At 41.7% G+C, this 25937-nt stretch overlaps 1 protein-coding gene across 4 annotated transcripts in view; it reads right to left on the reverse strand.

The window, feature by feature from the left end:
- The window catches only part of kcnh7 (potassium channel, voltage gated eag related subfamily H, member 7), a 40520-nt gene extending 14588 nt beyond the window's left edge, over window positions 1-25932 (reverse strand). For 2 of the 4 annotated variants that reach the window (XM_029839850.1, XM_029839849.1), the window contains exons 1-7: window positions 25062-25932; window positions 24140-24370; window positions 10001-10156; window positions 4435-4914; window positions 3560-3580; window positions 2817-2840; window positions 1920-2134 (exon numbers count right to left, since the gene is read on the reverse strand). In XM_029839850.1, coding sequence (XP_029695710.1) covers window positions 1920-2134; window positions 2817-2840; window positions 3560-3580; window positions 4435-4914; window positions 10001-10156; window positions 24140-24370; window positions 25062-25137 — 1203 coding nt within the window. In that variant the 5' untranslated portion in view covers window positions 25138-25932. The remainder of the gene's footprint in view (window positions 1-1919; window positions 2135-2816; window positions 2841-3559; window positions 3581-4434; window positions 4915-10000; window positions 10157-24139; window positions 24371-25061) is intronic. The other 2 variants (XM_029839851.1, XM_029839852.1) reach the window with 2 other exon arrangements.
- Between the last annotated feature and the right edge of the window lie 5 nt (window positions 25933-25937).

Below are 25937 nucleotides of genomic sequence, written 5' to 3' on the forward strand. Positions count from 1 at the left end.
GAAGAATATGAGTCAAAAGGGCAGAGAGACAATTATGGGGTCCCAGTGTAGAGGCTCTATTTTGGCATCTATCACTTAGTGTGTGTGGCCTGACGGCTGCCCCGGTCACCTTCTCAAAGCCCATCTGTGAGAGAAAAGAGCAGGGGCAAGAGGATGATGTACAGCACAACTAATAGCTGGCATTGATAATTAAATGGCTTATTAAAAACTCTTGCCCTCAGCACGGTGGAAAGGGTTACACACCTTTATCCAATGATGCAGGGAAAAACACGAAGCTCGATGAGAAAATAACCCACAAAAGGAATGTGTTCAATGATTAGCTGCCACGTGCTTAAAGGCAGGCATTGTTGCGATGTCAAAGCACCGCCAAGTAAATTGTTATTTCATATGCATGGAGATTGTCCCTGCAGACTGCTGGATTGCTGAAGCCATTATTTGCAACAGAACTCTGAATTAACAGTTCTAATCTAACTCTTCCTCAATAGCAGATCCCACATTAATTATTTAACTTGCCGATACCGAACCCTCTACTGTGGATTAATCAAAGGCTCGTCAAAGACTCGCCGTATGTTTGGCTTGGCCTCAATTATATGCAAATGAGCTATAGCTCTTTCTTCAGTTCTTTGTTGCCCACATCACTGAGGCTGGGGTATTATTTGTAGGGCTAATAGTGCTGTTTTATTTTCCTGGGCATAAGCAAACAAATTCAACCATCAAAAATAAACTCCAGGTGCTCTTTTAAGAGTGTTTTAAGTGAGAAATGCCTTTCATTAGACCCTCCCTGTGCTTATAGTAGCTTAGTGTGAAAACAGCCTAGGCCAAAATGACAGCACATCAGTCCAGAAGCATCCAGTACACAGATGGACCCGGGAGCTTGGACCTGAGACATCTGCTGCTTTGAGGTGGTCATTCAGTGTTTTGCCTAATCCCTAATCTGTGAAAGAATTTGCTGCACAATTATTATTATTATTATACAAATATTAATTTGATAAACTTAAAGCAGCCTGTAACTTACAAGCCAGAGAAGTGGGATTTGGTTTCAGATCCACTTGTCTGCTATCTCACACAAAATTACATTAATGGCAGATTCACCCATCTGTTGCCTAATAACTATGAAAAAGAACATCTCTGCTTCAAGTTCATGTCCCAACTCTGAAGCTGCCTTTTGACTGTGAGCAAGGGTTTGTGCCGTCTGTTGAGCCATTAATGATGTAAAGGCAAAAAAATAAATAAATACATTCTAATCCAGGAATACAGTAGTTTATATCTGATTCCTCATTGTCTCAAGCTGTGGCTGAGTAGGGCAAAAGGACTGCTAACCCTGCTCCTAACTTCAGAAGTCCAATATGTGCTCTGGAGTGAGTCTGGTAGTGTAATACGCATTCCTGGTAATCTGCTCTAAGTAACCGATCCCTCGGGCTTCAATTACTAACCCTGAGGCAAACAGAGGGCATTTGGGCCGAGGGCGGGGTAATCGACTGACTCCAGCAGCTGCTTAATCTACACCAACATGATTTATGATGACATTGTAATGAGCATGAACACCCCCCTCTTCTGCATACCCGTATTAATCTCCTACATATGATGGAAAAAATTAAATAGGTGTTAGCAAGCCAAGTAAAACATACCCTTCCTCTTCAATTAGTCTTCTAGGAAACCTAAAAAAAAATATACCTTAATAGATCCCTTTAAATCACTGATTAATTTAGAGTCAATGGCATTGGCCAAAGCTCTCAGATATATGCAGCAAATCCATGGTGCTGTCCATGGTGCTGAAGTGGCAGATCGGACACTTTAACCTGCTCTACTATATATTTCATACAACCCATAAAAAGGAGCATCGTGAGTTACGTGGAAATTGACTTATTTGACTTGATGACTTATTTCTCAACAGAGATGAAAATGCAGTGTGCTCATACCTGTGTGACCTTGTCAGTGACATTGTGCGTGCGGTCTTTGACCTTTGGAGCAATGATCGTCTTCTCCGACGATGGTGGGGAGGGACACTTTTTCTCATTATTCGCCTCAGAGAAGTTGAGTGCAATGAGGGGGATCTTGTTGATGGTGCTGTACTTGTTGAGGTTGGAGTCGGAGGTGGAGCCCAGCAGGCTTGATTTAATCTGACTGAGCGGTCCTGAAAGAAAGGGAGACATGGTGAATGCACACATTAAAAAGGTTTCCATGTCTTTGCACAGCTGTTGATTTAGACCCTGGACATTGAGAGAATGACCTATCGTCCAATTGTGAGATGGGTTCTGAGCATGAAGTGGCTCCAACTTGTGGAGTGAGTTTAACCACGGCACAACACGACAGATGCTGAAATATGATGCATTTGGATGCCCTAGCAGAGTCAACAGTTCTGTCAAAGATTCTCATTAAAATCAAATAAGCACTGCTGGTGAATGACCAGAATGATTAAATACATGGTATTTCAAACCATCTGTCTGATGATTAGAGTGTGGAGAATTACAAAATATTTCTGTGTGTCCTTAAAGTTTACAGCAGAAATTGAAATCCCTGAGTTATAGTGAAAGTAGCAAACTTGTGATATTTGACAACAAATGAGAAACATCAACATGTGTCCCAATGAGAATGATAAAAAGTTAAAAGTAGGATTGCTGATTCAGCTTATTGAGCCAGCAGAAGGGAGGTTTTGCCATTCTTTGCCCCTTGTTAATAAAATACAGTAATTTAAATTCAAGGAAAGAAGCAGACAGCTGAGGATGAGAGGATGCATGCACAGCGTCAATACATGCCACAATAAGGAAACAGAGCAGTTTCAAAAAGGACTTAAAAAGGAAAAGCTCAAGCCATACCCCCAGCCATCCAGGAGCGAGATACTAGCAAACCAGAAGAGAAGAAGAAATAGGAGGTGTAAAATGGGAAATATGCCAAGGGGGTTGGATTGGTGGGTCAGCAGTTGTGGATACAGATGTTACGGCATTTGGCAACTCTGAACTTCTGCAAAGTTTGTGTTTTTTGAAAAATCTTTTTAATCCTGTGATTACATTAGAACCTTAGAAAGGATTTTATTGGATGTTTTATTGTTGGGAACTGTTTAGATTTGGATCTAACTGCAGGTTTGTGTAGCTGAGATAGCATTGCAGGATATAAAGGGGTTTAAAAAAGAAGATAAGATTTAAACGGTCAAACAAGGCTTTCTTTTTCATTATGACATAATTGCCTGGAACAAAAGGTTGCACAGAAGAGAACAAAGGTTGCACAGAGAGGATAGCATTGCCAAGTAAAGCTCCACTCATATTTCTCTATAAGTAAAATCCGGAAAAATTGATGCAATGTTGCTTCATGCAAGCACGTGCAAAGATTCTTTTTTTCTTCCCCTTGAGGTTGAGCAGGTCAGCTGCACTCAGAGTCACTCTTTCAAGGCTCCAGCCCAAGATAAGACACACACACTTTCAGTCACCCACCACAGCGTTCGCATTCAGCATAACCCTCAGTCAGGTGGAAAATGCATGCAGCAAGCAAGATTTCTGCAGGATGCATGGTGCATCTGTTCTTTTGAGTTGAGCTCAAGATGCAGCAGGAGGCTTTTCGTTACCTTTAATATTGCGGCCATTGTCTGTGATGGCAGCAACACACCATTGGAGAGGGGAGAAAAAAAATGGGAGTGCAGGTGAGAGGGGAAGAAAATTCTCAGTGACTAATGGCATCTGGTATTAAACGCCCACATCTGCACCACTGAACAATTCATTACTGTGAAGTCGACATATTACTGTGTCAGCCAGTGGTATTGAATGAGGGCTGGAGATATGGGATACAGGTATTGGCCTGGAAGGAACTAGGCCAGCTTGGAACATCATCCAAAACCTTAACCAATGACAGAATAGGTAACACACAGTATAGAAGGTGACTCAACATGATAGTAATAGACACTGGCAAGCCTCACCTCATCTTTTTTGGGATTAATTGAGTTAGTTAATATAAAAATATTGTTGGTAATTATGGTTATGATACAAACATTCCTTCAAGCATTTGCGTTTCTACAAAAGAATGTATTTTTCATGTTTGTAAGATGTTCCAAGGCGGAGTTAAGGCAATTTTTTTGGCAAAGTTTTAACGCACCCACAGGGAAAGACGTGATCCCGAGCCAACTGGTTGAATCGATTTAGGCTTGCATGCGAGCACATCTCCAAATAAGGTGTGCTCATTATCACATCCCAACTCCTATAATTGGTCAAGACTGCTATCTGTATGGTCTAGCCCCAGTCAAACAGGACAGCTTGCCAAAAGTTAAAATAAATAAATTCATTTGTAATAAATTGCATTGCATTTGAGAAACCATAGCATTTCCACCCTCAGACAAATCTGTTCATTTCTTTGTAAAACTCAAAGTTGGGTAATGATAGAGACATTTAGTTGAGCAGCATGTACACGTAAATGTATAGCTAATACTACAGTTAGAATGAATCATACCTTCACTGGCATGTCTGTCCCTGAACACCATTTTGGAATTGGATCCAAACCCTTCCATATCATGCACAGAGGAGGCCCGTCGGATACTACACACGCTCTCTCTAGAGGCAGTTGGTGTGAGACCTGGGATAGATGGAGCTGCATTGAGTGTGTCCTCTTGGCTCTGATGCTGGGTCTGGGCCACAGCTTCGTCCGGGTATATCCGGTCCCAGGGACTCTTAGGTGAGGAGTGATCCAAAGGCCCAGATATGGGGGCAGAGTAATGGGTTGGGGCAATAAGGGCACGGGTGTCATTGGCATAGGAGGGGCTGCAGCTCTCACGGGTTGTGGGAAGTTGGTAGTCGTGTGTTGCCACTGAGCCATCGCTGTGGTGAGGAGAGTCCACCATGACGGCGTCAGGGTCTTCTTGGGGCAGAGACTGCTTGCTAATACCCAGAAGAGGTAAGGCAGGAAATCGGAAGCGAAAGAATCTCCCTTTCCCTGAGAAAAGAGATAAAACCGTCAAAAAGAAATAAATGAATCACTGTATTCCTCTGCATTAATTTATCAAGATGCGGTAACAACTGTTATACAAGCGGAGAGAGAATTCACTCAGTTATTGTGAAGGGTTGAAAGAGTTGCCATTTCATCTGGTTTGACACCACAAACTACAAAAAAAAACCACGGATTGCTTATAATGAGCCTGTTGGATTGTTAAAACGAATGTTGTGTTTGCGGCAGAACGTCCGCACAGACGTCAAGATCCCTGCTGATGTCTCAATTGTTTGAAAATAACACTGAAAATGCTGCCAATAATGCGATCTAAAAGAGACTCTGGCAGAAAACAGAAATGCTCGTTACGCCTCAGTTACTTCTTTCAATTATTTATGGAAGAAGACGTTTCTCTGATGTTACAAAGTCACTGCCTCCAATAATCAGTGCAGCATTTTGACTCATAGCTAAGCTGCTTGAGGATAAGAGATTGGTAATCATCAAGGTGCAATAGATACAAGAACAAAGTTTGACAAAAATAAAGGTATGTAGGCGATGAAATACACAGGCAAATATAGCTGCACCTCAAAATACATGCAAACGTGTCTTTAGATGAAGACACAAAGATTCTCCATATGGACGGTAAATGGAGGCCTGTGAGTAATAAATCATTCAGTCGGGAACATATGTCATAATTATCAAGATATCTTATTCCAAGGAGTGAAAACCAAGCCATGAAGCAATTCCAGAGAAAAAAAAGAATCTATAGAAAACCCATCTCATGCAATGTCAATTTTCTTTCTATACTTCTAACAAGCAGGCACTTAGGTCGGGACATGTGCTAGATATGAACATATAGTGAGGCACAATACACGATAGCAGACAAAAAGGATTTATGGTCAAGGCTTGTGCTTGAGACGTGCTTGGATTGCTTTATTGCGTTCACGTCTTTGTGGCATTTATGTTTTCAGCTCTGTCACTATGTGATGGACAACAGTTCTTGGATCTTGAACATGATGGATACAAACAAAAAGTAATTTAATTGATTAATGCATTTTAATTACAGTATGTTAAGTAACTGCAACTATTATATTGTGTCTTCATTTATTTTGGATTGTCCTAATTGAACATTGAATCTCTATATGTCCAATATTGAATATTAAAATAGATTATTATGTATTAAAGTTACAGATATGTCGTCAGGGAGGTCTCCAACTCCAATCTACCTCCAGGAGGCTTTGAACAGATTCCAAGGGAGGCTGGAGACAAGTGGCTCATATTTTCCATTTCCATTGACAGGACTCTTTGGAGCTATGGCCATGAGGTCTCTGGTGCCAGTCCTGGCAGCGATCCCTGAAATAGGTGGTGGACACCGGACGTAGGGATGATGTCAAGCTGAAGGGGGGGGGGGGTCCTGTTGAGCTTGGTTGACTCGGATGAGTACCCGCAGGCCAAGCGGGCGGCAGAATTGGGCAGTCACGGAAGACAAAAACAAGATTCTGGTAAGCCAAGGAGGAGGACTACCTGTCGGCCTCAAAGACCATCCAGCCCCTCGGAACGGAAAAGCAGTACTCCACCAGCACTGTTGACAGTGGAAGTGGGGAGCTGTTAACATGGTGACGTGGTGAAAGGAATTCTTCAAGGATCTCTTCAATCTCTGACATGCCTTCCATAGAGGAAGCAATCTAAATTCCTTCCCTCACCTAACCATTAACTTTAGGTCATGACCAAAAGAACAAGATGCTGGACACAGGTGGCTGAAATAATTTGCCTCCGCAGGGTGGTAGGGCGCTCCCTTAGAGATAAGGTGAGGAGCTCTTCCAGCCAGGAGGAGCTGAGAGTAGAGCCCTGCTCCTTCACATTGATGGCATTTCTGTCAGATACCCCTGGACTCCTCCCTCGGGATTTGTTTCAGGCATGTCGGCCTGGAGGAGACCCCGGGGAAGACTGAGGAAATGCTGGAATATGTCACATTCAGCTGAGTGACGTCATATACGTAAATACTTATTTTGATTCTTGTGTAAATGGTACACAAGTGTATACAGTAAACTGATTTAAGCTAATTTAAATGGACATATTGCATACCGTGATCTGTTATTGGTTTATTCAAATTCACCGATGGGCAAATAGCCCCAAAAACCCTGATCCTGTATAGCCTAATATGCTCTATGAAATCTAAATATTTGCTGGGAATGATCACATACAATTTATTAGTCAACCAAAAACTGTCCTTATGTCATGACATCTGAGCAGAAAAGCTTCTGAAAAGGAGTAAATTGCATTCATATTTGTTGTTACGCAGCTGACCAATATATCTCAGATTTGTTGTTCTACAGATGGTCCCAAAGTCGAAAATCCCATTTAAATGTGAAGAAAATGCAAAACAGCAAAAAACAGTTTATAAGGGGCTTCCCCGCTTCCCCCACACAGAGAATTGCACACACAGCAACACTGTGCAGCTGAAGCCTTTCATATCTCTTCTGCAGTTTGAATTACATTGACACAATAAATTATTAAAGGTTAGCTCACATAGGGCTTTGATTTTAATTATCTTGCCTAAAGGATAAACATGCATGAAACAAAAAAAAAAAATCTTGAACAAATCTCATCATTAGCTCGTAGCTCATTCAGTCAGATAGATGGGTTAAATTGGCAGAATGTAACTATATTATTTTTACCTTTAAAGAGCATAAACAGGCATGATTACAGTGCTAGAGACTGGCTCCGTGTTCACTCTTATCCCCTCTCACTCAGATCAGCAAAAATTCATGAGCAGCTTTACTCAGCTACTGGACCCACAATAGCCCCAGTTGCTATGATACCAGATCGTAATATTTGCATTGAATATTAATTTGCCTCTCAGATTCTCACACTGGTAGGGTAATGTCTCCGTAGGGTAAGCATCGCTGGCGAAAAGAGAAAAATATCACCTTCATCCCAGTAAAACGAGAACAAAAATCTGTCCCCTCTTACGTTTGCTTCCTGCTCATGGTTCTGTTGACATGAAAATAATATTTGCTCATCAAGTTATTTTACCTTGAGGTGTGTTTACCCGAGTTTCCTGTCCTTTTACCGTCTCCAGAGTGTATTCAATGTCACAAATTCCTTCCCCCACTTTGTCTCCTACTAGTCATCCAGAACTTTAGCCAATTCATATCGCAAGTTTACGCCACACATGAAGAGAACCCAACAGTATATAAGTAGGGCATAACCAATATGTTGCCTTTACACGCCTGAATAATGAATCAGAAATAAAATAACCAAGATGGTCATCAAACAGTGTGGATATCAATATTAAAGTGACATCTGCAATAGTTTGATCATGTGGGACATCATCTGACACGATACAGTTGTGCATTTAGAATAATTTCCAAACTGTTTTAAAAGAGTAGGACCATGTGTTTGGAGTTCCCTTGCAGTCAAAACACTCAGCACAACACACATTGTCGATTTATGCTTTTTAAGAAAAATGACATCATTCAGTTCTTATATTTTCAATTTGCTAAGAGCATCTCCGAAACTCAAGCTCACTAGGTGCTCTCTGTTACTTTTGTCTTTGTTACAGGGACAATATTATGACTATATATTCACTATATACTTCAGGGGAACTAGTTCTCCCTGCAAGACAAGGACTTCTAGGAGGCTTGTCCCGTCTACCATGGGATTGTTCATGGCAGATGGGCGTTGAGAGGTGTGAGCTCTTGTGAACATTGCCGCCTGCTCCGAGGCTCAACCGTGGATGAACAGGTGGGGCTCATGGAGAGAGTACTTGGTGAGGCTACAGTGGCTTGTAGGAAACCCTTTCTACTACATTATTATAAATTAAATTTCTACAAATGTATAGATTTTCTGCTCACTCCCCTAAATTTATGTTAGGGGCCACTGTGCTCCAAACGAAGCCAGTTTGTCATCACTATAAACTTTTGTTCCACATTATTATCTGGCTGTGACAACCCCTTCGGTCACTCACCGTCGTCTTTTCTATTGATCAACGATACACTAGCATGTTGAGATTTGACTCTAGTTTGGTAGCTGTTCTGCGGGCTGTGTATAGATGTCCCATACAATGTGTTGTCCCAAGCGAATCGTTTGAAAGGGAACAAAATATTATGACTATATATTCAACTTTAAGGCCACCACACATACATCATTTGACTAAAAATGTGTACATAGAGGTGTCCTGAGCAGCAAGGGTGTTATATCCCATACAACGCTGCCACTTTTACACTAGTGTCTACTTAGCATGACGCGACACAATGTGGTTTGGGGTATTTTCCTCCAGGGGTACCACGGCCGAGTGGGCTCTTATTTAGGACCTACTCAGCTGAGGTTCCAAGCATGCCAAATAGATACCACGGTGTAATGGGAAACCAACCGAACAACCCCTGTGGCAGCAGAGGAAAAACAGACCTTGTGATCAAACCTGGACCATGACGTCAAATTTGCAGGGATGCCCACCCAGATATTCAGATAGGCAGGGTCAGACTTTGATAAAGCCCTGATCATTTGGGGGCAGCCCTTTCTGCTTGTGCAATTATTTGCCATAGATAAGTAATAAGTGAAAGCATATATGTTCACACGTGGTGTCACAGCGCTGGAGTCTGTACACAGACAGACATTTGCTCACACACTCGGCACACGTATCCCTGATGTTTTCATCACATGCCCCATGAGGCAACTGCGCTTGTTAGCAGCTTCGTCCAATTACAGTCAATCTGGAGGTGACCTCTGGTCCAGCAGGCTGCCGCTTTATATGTCAGTAAGCGGGAAAGGACCACGCAGAAATGAGAAGAGCATATCTGAGAGCACTGTAGGGCATTACACTGTACTTTAACAGCAGCTTTTTGAAAAAGAATGCCCTCCAGAGATGCTCCAGTAGTTCATCAGGACATTTTGACAGACGCACAGTTATAATTAGGCCAGATCTTTGAGATGATGTCGACCTGCCAAAGGAGCCGAGTGGCAGGGACAACCTGCACAGCACAATTGCACATAGAAGGTGGAGCTGGACATGCATGAAAGCATCCATCAGAATGATCTGAATTGTATCGAGTTCATGGTGAGAATGCATACATGAAGGGATCTTTATACTCACAATGGTCAGCTTTCGATGGCGAGGTCTGGCTGAGTCTCTCCAATGAGTCACTGCTGGCTTCGTTCAAGATGTAATCGAAGTTAAGGATGAACATAATCACCACACCCTCCTCGTTCTTTACAGGGATGATATGTGTTGCGCACAGGAAGTTGGAACCTAACCAACAGGAAATTAAAAATGGTGAGAAAAAGAAAGGTCCCCATCACAATTTTTTGCCCCCCCAGTCAAAGTCATTCAAATTTGAGTGTATGTCAAGACCGAAGCCCATTTAGATACTTTTGCAATGGAGTAAAAAGAAAAAAAGCTAGATTTTCATGCTTGGTGAGGATCTCTGCAGCTGTAAATGTGTGACATTATTAACACAAACAGATACAATTCAGAAATTTTCTGGTCAACTAGTAGGAAGCAACAGATGTTTTACATTAACAGTCTGTGACATCATAAGAACTCCAGATAAAGCTATAACCAAAAATAAAACATGATTAAGAAATGAGGGGAAATGTCAAGCTTCTGCATACGTCCATTTCTTTCTAATTAACATTAAGGCTGACTGAGACTAATTATCTATTCTGAAACTATGTACTGAGGTATCTTCTCTGAAATACACCAACACAAATATTTATTTATAGGGTACGAAAAAAATAGTTGGTTGCTGATTGCTTTGTAGTGTAGGAGATAAGTATTTATAGCCAAGTCAGTCATGTCTTGAGCCCAAATGGTCCTCATTTAGTAAAGTGCTGGCATTAAGTTAACAGGAATGAGACAAATGTTGTTCATTTAAAAAGAAGCCACTTTATGCAAGCTTTAAACTAAACACTTAATTATCACCAGACTGGGCCTCACACATACATTTTGACTTACGACCCGAGTCCTAGAACCCACATTTCAAAACTTAAATACACATTAAAGACTTTAATGTCTGGAAAACGCCCTCTGAACTTGGGCTTGATATCAGCACTGGGACGTTCATAATTCACCCCCCCCCCCCCACCACCACCACCCAGACTACTGTATTTAAGCTAATACACAGTCCAATTCACAGGCACAAAGACCAATTCTTGTCCCTCTGATTTTCTTGGACTATCCTGCTTCTAGAAGCCATCATACAGTGATATCACTAGGCTTTTTTCACATTTTATACTATTGATTGATACTACGATTGCCCATAATGTCTTATTCAATGATCCATTCAATGACTATCATTTTATAACTTATTGCAGATTCTCTTGTTGCATAGATCACTGATGGCTTGTACTTTGTCTGCCTCTTTGCCTTCAAAGAAGGTTCACTGCACCAATATGTTTGTTTGCTAGTGATGATGTTGCTAGCCAATGACTCAGGTTTATAAAATCCTTACCGTCCGTCACATAGCGACTGGCTAAAATCATAAAAAGACCTAAAAAACACATTTAACTCAAATAGACTTTTGATTTAAGGCATAAAATCAAGCAAAATAGGCTTGTATCAATTGTTTAAATCTGGGGTTATTTTATATCTTTGTGGGAATTATGTTTTGAGCCCTGTTACTATGTGATGGACAACAAATGTTTTGAATACTATATGAACAATACAAACAAATGTAAATTGAATTTTATTACATTGTAGTAGTGCCGTGTGGATTAAACAATAATTGTCTCACAAGTGCAGGGTTTTAAAAGGAACACTGCCCAAATTGCTATAAAATTGTATCACTAAAGTTACAAGATTAAAGAGCAGGAGAAATTCAAACTATATAAAGTGGAATATATGTGGATCATTTGTGAGGAGATTGTTGACAAATGATAATACTTGACTGAACTAACCATATTCAATAAAAATCTGAACACTACAGAGTGGAAATTTGTCATTTTATCTGTTTTCAGAGTCATGCACATAATCTTTTTTCTTCATGCAATAAGATGACAAGTAAGTATTTGAAGAAAGTTCCAACCATTTCTAGAGAAGAAAACCAAAGGAGGAATATTTTTATGACTTAGGTTAGTTGCCCCATGACTCACAATTCTGTACACTATTTTTATTTCCTTATGTATTAGAGACATGAATCCTGCATATATATTCTACAAAAGAAATGAGCTTCCTTAAAAATTAAAGGAGTACTTAAGCAAAAGTCATCTGTCCCACAAACATTTTTTAAACTAAGATTTTCGTGTTCATCAAATAGAAATTAAGTGAGTGACAACCCTTGGTATACATAGTAGGCACATGCACATAGCGAAACACATATTTGCACATTCAAGGGTGTGTTCACACGTGATGCAAAGCATATTCTAAACCAATATGCACACCTGTGAAGAAACACGGGAACAGAACAAGCCCAAATGCATAGACACACAAATCAAGTTGTTGTTGTACCCTTGCCTGGAGAGGGGGTGGACTGTAACCCCACGCGTGTGTGTGTGTGTGTGTGTGTTTGTGTGTTCTAAAAATAAGCCACTTGGAAACCAGAGGCATTTATAATTCATAGGATCTAAGTATTGTGTTCTGGAAAGTATAATGGATTGTTTTGGAATAATAAAGCCTGAGAGAAGTTGTTTGTGTTTAAGGCCTAAAAATGACACCACATACATTCACAGGAATGCTATGAATTTCACCAAACTAGACAATGACTGTTTGTATGGACAGTGCTATATTGCATGACGACCTTTACAGCTTGCTCAACACCAAATTAAAGTTTATAAGTAATACTGACTTTGACTACTATTAAAAAAAAATTAACACTTGTTTTAAGTCTCCCATAAAAGACACGGTCATGATAAAATCTATAACTTCCCTAAACTCTCATACTCCCTTTCACTATTCGCGTTCATTACAATTGCTCTGTATTATTCTCTCTTTTATCCTTTCCTCCATCTGCGATTCATCATATCTGCTGCTACAAGGCCTGGTTTATTTTTGTTTTTAGCTCCTCTCTAGCATCCCTGCTTCCACTAGATCCACCACAGAGGATCCTCCTCTCTCATTTCTTCTCTGTCTGGCTCCTGTCTAGGTTTGCTACTGGCAAACGTTTGGTTTGCTACCGGCAAATGTGCCTAAAGTGGACAGATTAAACACATTTCTGGTGGAAAGTGCTGATGCAAATGTTCCTGCCCGTCTTTCTTCACATCCATGGTCAAAGACAAACACAACACACGCACGCACACAGGAAGATATTTATATTCTTCTGGCTTGTGCAGTAATAATAATTAATAAGTACACACAGATTGCTGACAGCAATAATTAACAAAATGGTTTTTGTCCATCTAAAAAGATGACAAGGCATTACATTCTCGGACGTTATTGAAAAAAAAAAGTTATGCTTCAAGCATCGATAAAGAAAATGTCAAAGAAAAAAATCTGAATTTTTCAGGCGCTAGCATTTACGGTCAAAAGTCAGGTCAAAATCTTTCAGCTGGAGTGGAAATGTGGGTCTTATGCATTTAAACATCGTCCCCTTGGCTTCATTTCGTCCCTGACGTGGTGCTGCGTACCTGGATTAAAAGGACTAGCTGGTAATCTTTTGCTACACAGATGGCTCTGGAGAATGGCAGCACAGTGTGCGACCAAGGGCAAACACTGAATATGCCAGAGCGCAGCATTCAGAAGGACCTCAGTGTTGTCAAGACTGGACCTGCACAGTTTAGCGTCAGCTCCTCACATCTACTACCGCTGCTGCGATGAGTCTAATGGGATTGTAAAGATTTTAAAAATTCACCCGACTGTCATGCACGTTTATTTTTGGGCTGGACTTCTGTCCTTGTAAGACGTTGGATGATTTACGTGACTTGAGTCAACACTCATGGCGTGTGCTGCCTTTACCTCCCTGCCTCTAATTTATTCCATTCAATTAGAACACCAGGTTAACCACACTTCCATCTAAATCTGCACAACATATGCTTGTTAAATTTTGGTTTTTGTGGTTCTTTTGGTTAGTCTGAATTTTGTATCAAGTCAAACTTTGTGTTATTGAGATTTGACATAAAGAAGCTAATTAGAAATCATTTTATGACTCAGAAAACATCTCCGCTCATTATTTTATGCTAAAGAAAAAGAAAATAGTTTAAATTTCTTTAGTGTGTTGGCATGTGCGTGTGTGTGCTCGTCGGTGAGCGCAGTGCAGGAGTTCTGGTTTCAAGATGCTGGAAATTTCATTAGATTGTATTTCCACTATCAATAATTAAGACAATGCTGCTCAACGTCTCTTCATGGTTGGGAGTAAGAGGGAGACTCAGAGAGGAGCACTTATATTGATCACTTAAGTGAAATTAATATGCAGCCAAGTCCTTTCCCTGTGCGTCTCCACCTTCGACTCTCACAAAGACACACAATGGCTCACTGGTGCATGACAACAGCTGTAAGATGGTGGCAAGAGCTGACAGGCCACATTTTGAGGGCTTGCTGTCAGACCTATCGCGGCCATTGTAAATTGAAGCCATCGTTTTCTCCAGCTTACAGGGACTGCGTATCTGTGCACAGCTAGTTGCATCTGATATGACTGACTTCGACATGAGAAGCTACAAGCCGTTACATTGATAATACATCACTTAAAAGGCTACAGTGACATCTCCCTTCTTATTTTCCTCCTCTCTAAATGTCAAACGTCCGTACGACTCGTCAACAGATAAACTCACGGTGTCACTCTTTGACCCAACGTGCATGTCTGAGTGAGGTGCTGACTCCATTACCATCTTCTGACTTTGGTACATCACAAGGTGAGAGGAAAAGGTCGACCGACGTAAAACACTCATCTTACAAGTCCTCCCTACCTTGTATAATTGATAGAAGTATTAGAGTATTTTTCTAAATATAACAAGTGTAACGAGACAGTTAAGACTTGTTTTTGTGAGAATTGACTTTTAAGAGGTTGAAAAGCTTATTTGTACCTTTCATTCCAGTGAAATTTGATCCCTTCCCCTTGTAAGAGCTGTTTAATTCTCTAATCCAGAAAGGAGAGCTCAGCTTTATCCCCAAGGATACAATATCATTGGCAGCAGTGGGCTGGACTGTTGGTTCTATAACTATGAGGGTCACCTGTCAAATCACTGTAATATATCTGGCCTATAGTCACTGCTGAAAATGTCCACAAGGAATATATATTCACTTCTTTTATGGTACGTAAACAACACCTGTCATAACACGAGACTTCATGTGTGTCACGTCACAGTCAGAGCTTTAATGCACAGAACCAGTTTGGTCTATACACTCAACAAGCCAATGTCAATACCTCGGCAGCTCCTTGATCAATTTGATCAAATCCCTTTTGATCCTTCCTTAAAGATGAAGACAGTCTGCAGTGCTGTATTATTAGAGACATTAACTAAAAAACCAGTCAGACCAGTTCAAAAACTGATTCATCCTGGTCATCAGCTCTGAAACAACATGCCAGCCGACGCTGACTGGTCTTGACTTTATCACGGAGGAAGACAGTCTGTTATTGAGCGAGCTCGGTTACAGATTTGAGCGCAGAGCAGCATTGAAGGTTGCTTCCATCATCACTAGGCAACACTTCTTATATTGTTGCCGCAACAGACCACTAAATGATCCGATAACAAGACGCCTGAGTTGACCTGAAGCCAGGTGGAGGGTTTGCTTTCCCCAAGTGCTTATTGAGTTCATTCCTGGATTCTTCCTACCCTCAAAAACTAGTTTAAGATGTAGTAGATTTGTATTTAAATCTTTTACACACGTAGCAGTGTAAAATGCAGATATGTACACTGGAGCTTCAGTTGAGCCTCATTTCATTTCTTTCATGAAGAAAAATAGGTTTTAATTGTGTTTTCATTAGGTCCTATAAATAAAGTATTTCTGTGTAGTACTTTAGTATTTTTTTTAGTATCTTAAGTATTTTTTCCTCGCCATAGCTACCTCTTATACTTGATTAATTTAAAACTTTGTGTATTCTGTTGCTTTACTGTAAAGCTGCCGAGTTAATCTAAGGCCGGGGAGAAATTCAGGCAATAACAGAAAGTAGTGTACAACAGAATTACCAAGAACAATCTGTGTGAAGCTCAGGGCACCATCCAGCCTCATTGCTAAAGGTCATCTGGGGGAGCATGGTGTGTGATGGAAGGCTCTGCAGACTCTGCCAAACATCAAGCTGTGACCATGCCTGAAATATTGTGTTCATCATTATGAATATGGAGGGGGGGGAAATAAAGGCTTGACAGATGGTACAAACAAGCAAGAAACAGCAAATCAAAGTGACTTGTCTGAATGGAAAATTCTACTTTTGGAACTCTGACCATTTGGCTTCTTACTTTTTATAGTTTGCTGAACATTATTTTCTCTTTTTAAAATGTTTAAATGATATAAAGCAAAGATTAACTACTCATGTTGCATTTGCCATCACAGACATAAATATAAAAAGCTATACATTCCAAGTTTCTATAGCAGAAAGAATCATATTGAAAGGTAAAAAGCAATTTCAATTAATATTCTTTAAGTGCTGAAGCCTATAAGTTGGCTCAAGTGGTGAAACAAAAAGTTTAAGGATATCATTTATAGGTCATTGGCAATATTTAGATTGTGAATATAGTTCAGGTTCATGCCAGGATTGTAGTCAGGGTCATTTCTAAACATTACAATAAGCCATATATCAGGATGCATGATAGAAAGCTACAGAATGAATAAAGTATCCATACACTTTTACAGTAACGTTTAAAGAACTAAAACTATTATTTCTGTCTCCTTTTGTCAAAAAGTAATCCAATATGACAAATATAATACATTTTCTTGCAGAATTTCACAAAAGCAGAAGCTGTAGAACATTGGTGTGTTATCTGTGAGGGTGCAACCGTTTAAAATTAAGATGGAGATGATCTGAATTGCAGTCGGGTGGGAGGGGACTAATCATTCACGCGCAGCTGTTCATTCACAGATGTGCTTATATTCCATTCGTGAATGGCACTACCGCAGGGATTACGATGAAATATTTCCTCAGCGGGGACGGGGTTTGATGTTTACCAACTGCACTTGTGACACGATACATCTTAACAGCAAAGTGTAAATAAGCGTGCAGAATAATCCAGCTCCTGGTGTCTCTCACACCGGCAGAATGAAGGATATCTTTTGTACACAGAGCTGCGTGGCTGCTGGGAGAGGGTGAGAATGGAAGAACCACCTTAATGAGAGGGGCAAGGGGAAAGGCGGGGGGGAGGGGACTGCACTGTGAAGCATTCGAGTGGCTGTGTGCTGGGGGAGGGGGCTGTCAGGCTGTTGATGGTCTGTTTGTGGCGACACCGTCACATACTGGCAAAATGTGTAGGGCTAATCCATAGATGCTATGTTTACTTTACTTAGCATGCAAGACTGTCACATCAATTTTTTGATGACAAAATCAAGCTTAAACTATCATATCTGCTTAAAAATGGGCGGAACTGCAGATCAGAAAAGTGTCTGGAGTAAGCACACTGGTTACAAGGCACAAGCTGAGGAGACTTGGCTGTTGAAGAATTTCAAATGTGATGACTTCAGATCTTAAATGACCTGAAAAACAGGGTACTTTTTTTTTTTTTTTTTAAAAAAAGCTTTTTGCTTTCAGCCTTGCTGTTCTTTTTAATGTCATCACATAGCCTTTCAGGTACATTTTGCCTGGCGTTAATTAAGTGGATTGTAGAAATTCCCTTCAATTAAGTTAGGGATATTTGATGGCATGTTTGTAAGCCAGTAGGAGTTCTCAGTCAAGTAATCACCAATACCAAGTGTGGCCAAACCCCACCTCCTTGCTTTCCCACCCACCTCCCCCAGGCCCTGAATGTTCCCACCTCAATGCCACATCCAAAGCAGAAACAGTTCTCTGCTAACCTGCGTTACTAAAGAACTTTCCTTTGTCCCAGCAACCATAAATCTCCTAAACAGGCACCAGCATGTCCCTGTGTGACAAGACAATCTTCGTATATGTGAATTAATATTTGAGTTGGCCCGCAGAAAGCGGGGGGGCCGTGTTCGAAGCGAAGAGTGTTGCAGCGTTGCAAAAAGACGGACAAGGACGACAAATTCTGCTCTGCTGGCTGCTTGCCTTCCTAACTTATCTAGCCGTCTGACTTAGCACTAGTTCAACAAAAATCATTTGCTGGCACAGTTAAGCCCTCGTATTCTATTACTGTAACTTTTGTAAAAATGTGACTTTGCAACAAATACCGTCACCCGTCTCTTAAACATGGGTGAATGATCACAATCTTTGATGTGGCAGCCGTGGTCGTGTCACCTCACAATTCAGCGGGGCTGCAGCTCAGCTGAACTTGCAGAGATTACAGCTATGTGCAGCACGCAGAACACCGTGTCAATCAGGCCCCGAGGGGGATGGGGGAGAAGGCAAGGAGGCAGAGTTATGGCGTCACCATAGTGGGATTCACAATACCACAAATCGGCAACATTTTCTTGGCAGGAGCAGCTATAATAGTGCGCTATGTCTATGTAAAGAGGACATTTTCCTGTCTTGAGTATCGGTGACTGCTATTGCTAGCCATTACGAGGCTGGTATCGCCCATTCCCCAAATAAAATAGTTTCAATGAATGTTTTTTCTTTTTTTTTAATTTGCATGATTGTTCTGTATTTTAGCTGGTAAGGCTTGCAGGTTATAAAGAAACCAGTATGGACGCTCTCCTTAAAGTTTCCAATAAGATCTGAATTATATGGACTGAATATGTTGAAGCTAAACTATGATGGTTTATTTGGGCCATTGTAGGTTAAATAACCTTTCAAATCGAGAGAAAAAGAGCCTTGCAAAAATAAAATGTGATGAAAGACACCCCCCCTACATTTATGATATTGAACAATCATTAAATGAAATATGAAAATGCTTTGTTTTATTATTATACACAGTAATTAATGTTAAAATTAGGAAATATACCAAGATAGTGATTATCATTTAGCTGCAACTCCACTGAATTTTATAGGTATGGGAAGGTGAAGCGAATGGAATATTTGTCCTGCTTAAAATATGCAGATTCAGTTACATAAACACTAAAACCATCCATTTTTCTGATCTATTTCTGTGTTATACGCAATGTTGCTTTTCCCATAAGTTACCAATCAGCCCATGTAGAGGCTTTCCTCTTTTGCAGATGCCATTGAAGAGACCCGTTATAAATTAGACCCTCTGTGAGCAACGAATGCAGAGGAAATCGAAGCTCTGGCTGCAACACAAAAGTGTCCATGTGTCAATTCAGACAGAGTTGGGGGGGCTTGCTCATTACGCTGCCTTCTCCAAGGCTCATGGGGACTGATAAAGCATGCAGGACAGTATTAATCAAAGGTACACACCCTTTCCTGGACATAGCATTTTTAGAGTATTCAGCTGATTCGTTTCCTGTGTACGTACTGTATGGCCATACATCTGTCTTTAGAGGCAAAGGGTGTAGTCAGAAGCAGGACCATTTGTAATTTAAACTGCTCTCAAGATGCTGGATTCGGGGGGGCCTTCCCTGAGAGAAGAAGCAAACTGATGTTCAGCTTCACCTGATTTATCTCTTCCTGACAACTTCATTTGCACCATCCTGCCTGTTCCCTCAGTCCATCCCTCACAGCGCCCCCAAATGTCAAACTCAGTTTTAGGACAAATGCCACCTCTTATGTTCAGTACACTGTGCATCTGTTTTGTTATTTCATTCCCTCCCTGTTTTCAGGAACATCTCCCATGGAACCATTATTGTTGTCTCAATTATCCTGAGTTAAAACTGCACCCAGGGTGATGATGGCTGATCCAGGAACATCCTAACCTTTAGCAACAGTCCACTGAAATCAGCCTGACATTTCAGAAAGCTTTTAACAAAAGGTTTGACGGGCATAAGTGCTTTTTTTTCCATGACTTTTCTGCAGTGTTTCATTACCGCGTTAAAGATTCCATTTTCACTTCTCATGTAGATGCATCTTATAGGGGAAAATAAAAATCTAAAATTTAAAAAAGAAACTCACACTGCGATTCCTAATACGTATATTATCCCAGTCTTGTAAAGATTTTTATTTTTCATTTAAAAGGATAAAGTAATCTAATCTCAGGGAGCAGCAGCCAACTTTACTCTATTTATAGCCTGACAGTCACAGATTCCTTAATAAACCACACAGAAAGCTATTACTGCAGTTAAAGTTAGAACTTAAAGAACTGACAGTTCTGTTATTGCTGACTGGCTACGTGCGGGTCTGTACCGGTAGCACTTGAGTACAATATGCCTTATTTCATGGAACAGTTTTCTGACAGCTTTATGTCTAAATACAATGATTCTGGGGTTTTGCATGAAGATTATTTAAACTATTTCCAATTTGATTTTGCTTTTTGAGACGTCACAGGTGATGTGCTGGTCTCAGCAGCAGCAAAGTAAGCAATATTCAGATAATGATTCATTTGTGGAAAGTAAGACAATTTTTTGTACCTTGCATAATGAAATCACACGGTGGATTAGACTGGATTAAATTTCTGCCTCTTTGAAGACGGCATTCTTTCCTGCAGAGGTCACAGAGATGTGAGCACTGAAAGGCACATATGGGAGGGCACAACTCATAAAGCATTAACAGTATGCCAAAGATTGTGCTGACGAGCAGCAGAATCTCCGTTATGCTCTGTAAAGGACAGTGTGGAAAGCACTTATGCGGACTATGGGTTTGAGATTAAATGGAAGATTTCCTTGGAAAGACCTCAGAGGTGCACCATGAGGAGAGCGACATTCCTCCTGAAATCACACTATGAGGCAGATGAGATATAGCCCGGGGGCAGAATGCGTGGGACCAGATGTAAAGAAATTGTTGCGTGTAATCTCATCCTTCCTGCGAGTTTAGAAATTGAAAAATATATATAGGATTTAATTGTCCCTGGATTAAATTTATCAAAGACGCATAACTCATGTAAAGGGATAATCTCTGGTGATTAACTGCCATTCTTCTTTTTATTATAAACTGCAGATTAGCCAGGTCATTTGCTTTGTTGGAACAGGTGGATGACCTTCCCAAGAGAAATTCAGGTCGGGTGCGAGGAAAACAGAGGTAATTAGAAGCACAACATACAGGATGGTAATGAGACCTTTCCCCCTGCTGCAGGGTCCAGTCAGGAGGACCCCGGCTCTTTTATTCAAGTCTCCTGTCGGCCAGCCGGTGGAGGGAGGGAGGGCATTGATTTTCCCCTTCGATGCAACGGTTTTGAAGATCAATGCAACATGAAGGTATTTCTGTCCTCATTAAAGCTGTTTGCTCAGCAAATCAATGTCGTCTGAAGACCCAGCTTGGTTTTAGCTGACAGATAAAGTTAAGAGTTAAAAATGATGTAAACAAGTCACCACGCTAATAGCATAATGAAAATATAGTGTAACGTTTGCATCCTGCACCCATTTAAGATACTAGAGCATCAAACGTGAAAGACTCATATCCCCTATGGTTGGTCGCTGTCAAATTATTTTGTTAAGTTAATTAGTTTCGGACATTCCCAAAAGAGGACTTCATGGTGTTTCTCGCTGTTCACTAATGATTTGGCTCATTAATGTCTCCTGCATGCTGATTTTAATCATAACTTCAAAGAACATATGCAGAAAGTCAATCGAAGGTCCATGAAAAAATTCCCCAATAGGTCCTCCAGCATAGTTTTACAACCACTCTATGTCCTTGTTGGAAATGGCAACCTAGGCACCTTTGTTAAGATCCATTAAATTGTAGAGTCCTGATGTTGCCAGGTGGCATCTTACTGTCATCTTACCAAACACAGAAAAGTTCCCACACATGCCAGCAGCAGAATCAAAAACATAACTCCCTCAATAATCTCTTTTGATGCGAGTGCGAGTGTGTGTCTGTTACAACACAGCACTTTCCCAAAATAACTACCCGATAGCAACTGCAGCAATGAAAGGCAGAGTTGCATAGGCCTTCATATATAGTGGAGAGCAGCAGTTGCTGACAGCAGGCAGAGGCAGGAGCTGCTCTGAAGCTGTCGTGTTGTGGGGGCAGTTGTGCCTTGAAAACTTGTAAGCCGAGTGGTGAGCCCTCAAAGTCCTGATTTCCTCCAGTGACTCCTTATTTTACATTGATTTTTTTTGCCTTTTCACAAGGTATACTTGGTTATCTAACATATGAGTCAGGATTAAATACACAACCCCTTCCGATGTAAGACACTCATTTAAATAGGCAAATTTGAACGATTTTCAAATATTCCCTTATCTGTAATCAATAACAACTGTGTGACTGGATTCTGCAACTAGAACCTGTGCCGTGCTCACCGTCTCTACAAACAGAGACCAGGTCTGACACATTGCATATAAAACTTGCTGCTGTTGTTGCTCACAGTGGTGTGCTCAGTCAAATTAGGAATCAACGGATCTTAGTGCGAACACGCAGGTTGGGCACGCAACCGTAGTAGGGGTAGGGGGCTGTCAAATGCTGTGGTGGCTCCCTCCAGACAAAAGGAAAAACTTGTGGTCGGTGACAGCTGTGGCAGTGGAGCGTTTGTTCGCCTACTGGAAAGCCCACGGCTGACAGTGGGTTTAGCCTGAAAAGGGTCGCGAACCCATGTCAGAAAACAGACTGGGTGTCTTTGTTTTTATAGAGGCCACATCAACTGCAGATTAAATCTCTTTAATTATCCAAATGTAACACTTTGTGCCGAATAAGCATTCAAAAGGTTATAAGAAAAAAAGTGGAGGAAGCCATGCAGTTTTACAGTGTACTCACTAAATACGGAAGGAGTGTGGACTACGTGTATCACTCAAAGGTCAGAAGTTAAAGCACAGAAATATGTCGAGCATCTCGTCCTGCCTACTCCCTCAACTGTTGCAGTTCTACAGCTTTCACCACTGACTCCACTTGTCAATGCCTCCAAGAAAGAATAACTGTTGCGCCCAAGCAAACCACTCCTCTGGGATTTTACATACCTGCCCGAGCATGAATTACAAAAAAAACAAGCAATCTTTTAAAGGCCACACACTAAAGGCTAATGCAGAGTTGTTACACTTCCACTATAAATGCATGTAAGTGACCACAAGATCAATTTTGACCCTTTGATTAGATCATTAGCTTCATGTTCCTCATAAAGCACTCAGATGATTTCCCCTGTGCACTCCCTTACCACGGATGGCGAGTTTGTCATTAGGCGTGATTCATTCAGGTAAGAGCCAACTTTACATGCCTACAGCCCATTCAGCCATATTAGAACAGACTGCTGCAAAATCCTGAACATGCGGCACCCCTGAGGCCCAGTTGGAGTGTGGTTGATGGACTCTTCTTTTTATTTCATTTAACATGGCGGACAACCTTAGTAATCACTGGCAATCCCATCTGATGCCTTTCCTGTACGAGATGATAAACGAGAACCGCTAACGAATTTGACTCCTTGCCACGGAGCTCTAGATGTATTCATCTCCACTGGCATCCCAGTGAAACTCCATTGTCTTCCGAGCTTTATGTGAGGAAGCCTCATCATCTGAAAACATGCCATTGTTAGAGGTCAATACATGAACTGTGGCTGATCCGGCACAGTTTGCACGAGTACGTTAAGCACTCACTCTGGAGCTGGCCATGTAAAAAACAAAATCCGCTGTCATTCAGAGAAGTGATCTACATGAAATCTATGCATGCCAGAAGATTATCTAACCTATGGGAAAGCAATATGGAGGTAGTCACGGGCAACTGCCAGCTCTCTAAGCATTTACAGGGTCTTTATAGTAATGAATGCAAAGGGGCACGACTGCAGACTACTGTGCAGTTAGTAACTATGCTCCTTTGCAGATGAGAACAGAAGAGCCCGTCTATCTTCACTCCTGCCTGTAGGGAAATGAGCTACATCCTTCCCTGGGTGCCCTATCCAGCACAGGCTAATGAACATCACTCCCAGCCACCCAGCACCTACGTCATTTCAAAACTGGACTTGGCAGTAAAGAAATCTTCGCAGATGTTCGTCCTCCCCCCCCAGGGTGCCAAATGGGTGCACTCACTGATTTTCTGTTACAGAATGTTCCAGATAACATTTAGTCACAACTAAGAAGGACCCCCGCTGTTCCAACATGTGCAGAAGCTCCGCAGTGTACCGTCATTTGGTTTGCCTTGCACTCAAGTACGGCGCATTACCAAGTGGTTCACCTGGTGTTGGGGAAAAGACCAACCAACAGGCAGCATGGATTTTAAAAGCAGCCCATTGCGGCAGTTTTGCATCATGTGATATTCATATGACCCCACGCCACAGCACTCACCATCCTTGCGGTGGTAGGTAATCTCCACCTTGCGTTCCTCAGAGCCCAGCAGCGCCTGGGCCACCTGGGCCACTGCATGTCGGGTGGTGAACTGGCCATGTAAAAAGTCGCAGGTGCACGGCTTCTGCATGACATCCGGCCTGGAGAAGCCCGTCATCTCACAGAAGCCGTCATTACAGTAGATAATAGCACAGTTCTGCACCCGGGCATTGGCTATGATGAACTTCTTATCTGTGGAGAGGCAAATTGGAAATTGGGGATAAAGGGAATTTATGTAAGCACGTGAAGATACAGTGGTACAAAACTACGTTTAACAAAAATGCTTCATTTAATGTATAGAAACAATCAAAGAATTACAGCATCAAACATGGAAAAGTAAGGCAATATAAATAAAAATATAGAATAAAACCGTGTGTATGTGAGTAACTTCCACTCCATGCTTAAATAAAAAGCACTTAATTGCTGGTGGATATATAGAGGGAGTAGTTTTAATCTTTATGAATTACAGGGATTTTTTTTGTTTTAAATATTCAAGTCTAAAATTAGATTTCTGGCCAAAAGTGATGTTTTATTAAAGGGTTTCTGCTACTCCGTGCAGCCACATATGGCTGCAAGTAATCCTTAACCACTGAACACGGTGGGAAGAATGAAGGTAGAGGATGAGATCTTTTTAATCCCTTTTTTTTTTTTTTAAAAAGAATTTTCAGAAATTGCCATTTCTGCTGGAGCAGAGCCCCACATGGCAACTGCATGATAGGATATCAGCAAAACTGACTTTGCATGGGGCCTAACCCAGATTTATCCAAATGACAGACTTTAAATGTGCCACAACGCTCTTGGTGGGGATAATGGGTCGAATCCCCAACAGTCAACACGCATCGTTACAGGCAAAAATCAAGGCACCGGCGACCACCATACTTACTTTGTCCTTCGAATTTCCTAATAATTACTCCCAAAAACGTGTTTTGTGGCGCAACATGCCCCCTCCGAACAGGCATGGTTCCCCTCTTAAAAAAATAATTGTGATTAAAAAATCTTTGGCCGCCCGAGTGAGAGCCAAGCGCTCCTCCGTCAAGTTCTCGCGGGTGTCAACCAAAACCGAAGGGACTCCCCGTTCTCTTTGTCACCAGTCAGTCATCCTCGGAGGAAAATCGCCCCCCTTCTGCTTGTGCTTCTCCTCCCCGACCCCCCGTGTCTCCCTTATTTCAACTCCGACGCGTCCCCGGTTGAGCGCATCGCAGACGCTTCCATGCGCTCCTCGCCGACGCCAAGCAGGAAAGAAAGGAGTCGGCACCCGGCAGTTCCACCAACATTTCACCGTCGCTCCTCGAAAGCACCGTGTGTGTGCGCGGTCCTGTTGTTGTGAGGGGAAGACTGATGGTCTCCGAGGCCAATGGCAGAGAACCTGACGGCGCGGACACGGCGAGGGGAAAAACCCACATGGATGCGCAGACAAAGCGGATGGAGAGGGAGAGAGAGAGGGGCAGGGCTGGCGGGTAACCCGTTACTTCTGTAACGCGCAGTTACCGCACACGCCGGCTCAATTTCGCCTCTGCCGGGTTGCAATTAGCCGCGTAGCCACCAGCGAGTGTCTTGCGGTCCAATTTAAGGCGTAATGTGTTAAATGGTCGTCTCTTTCTTCCCCACCTGCGTTTAATGGGACGCCGAGGCTAATTGAACTTCGTTGGCTTGGCGAGGGCCGGCTAGCTTAGCGGATATAGCCAGGTCCGGGGTTTTATGACGCGGAGGAACAGTTGAAGTCAACAAACCACAACCAAACAACAACATAGGTGTACAT

This window comes from Takifugu rubripes, chromosome 8, assembly GCF_901000725.2.
Source record: "Takifugu rubripes chromosome 8, fTakRub1.2, whole genome shotgun sequence".
Lineage (NCBI taxonomy): Eukaryota > Metazoa > Chordata > Actinopteri > Tetraodontiformes > Tetraodontidae > Takifugu > Takifugu rubripes.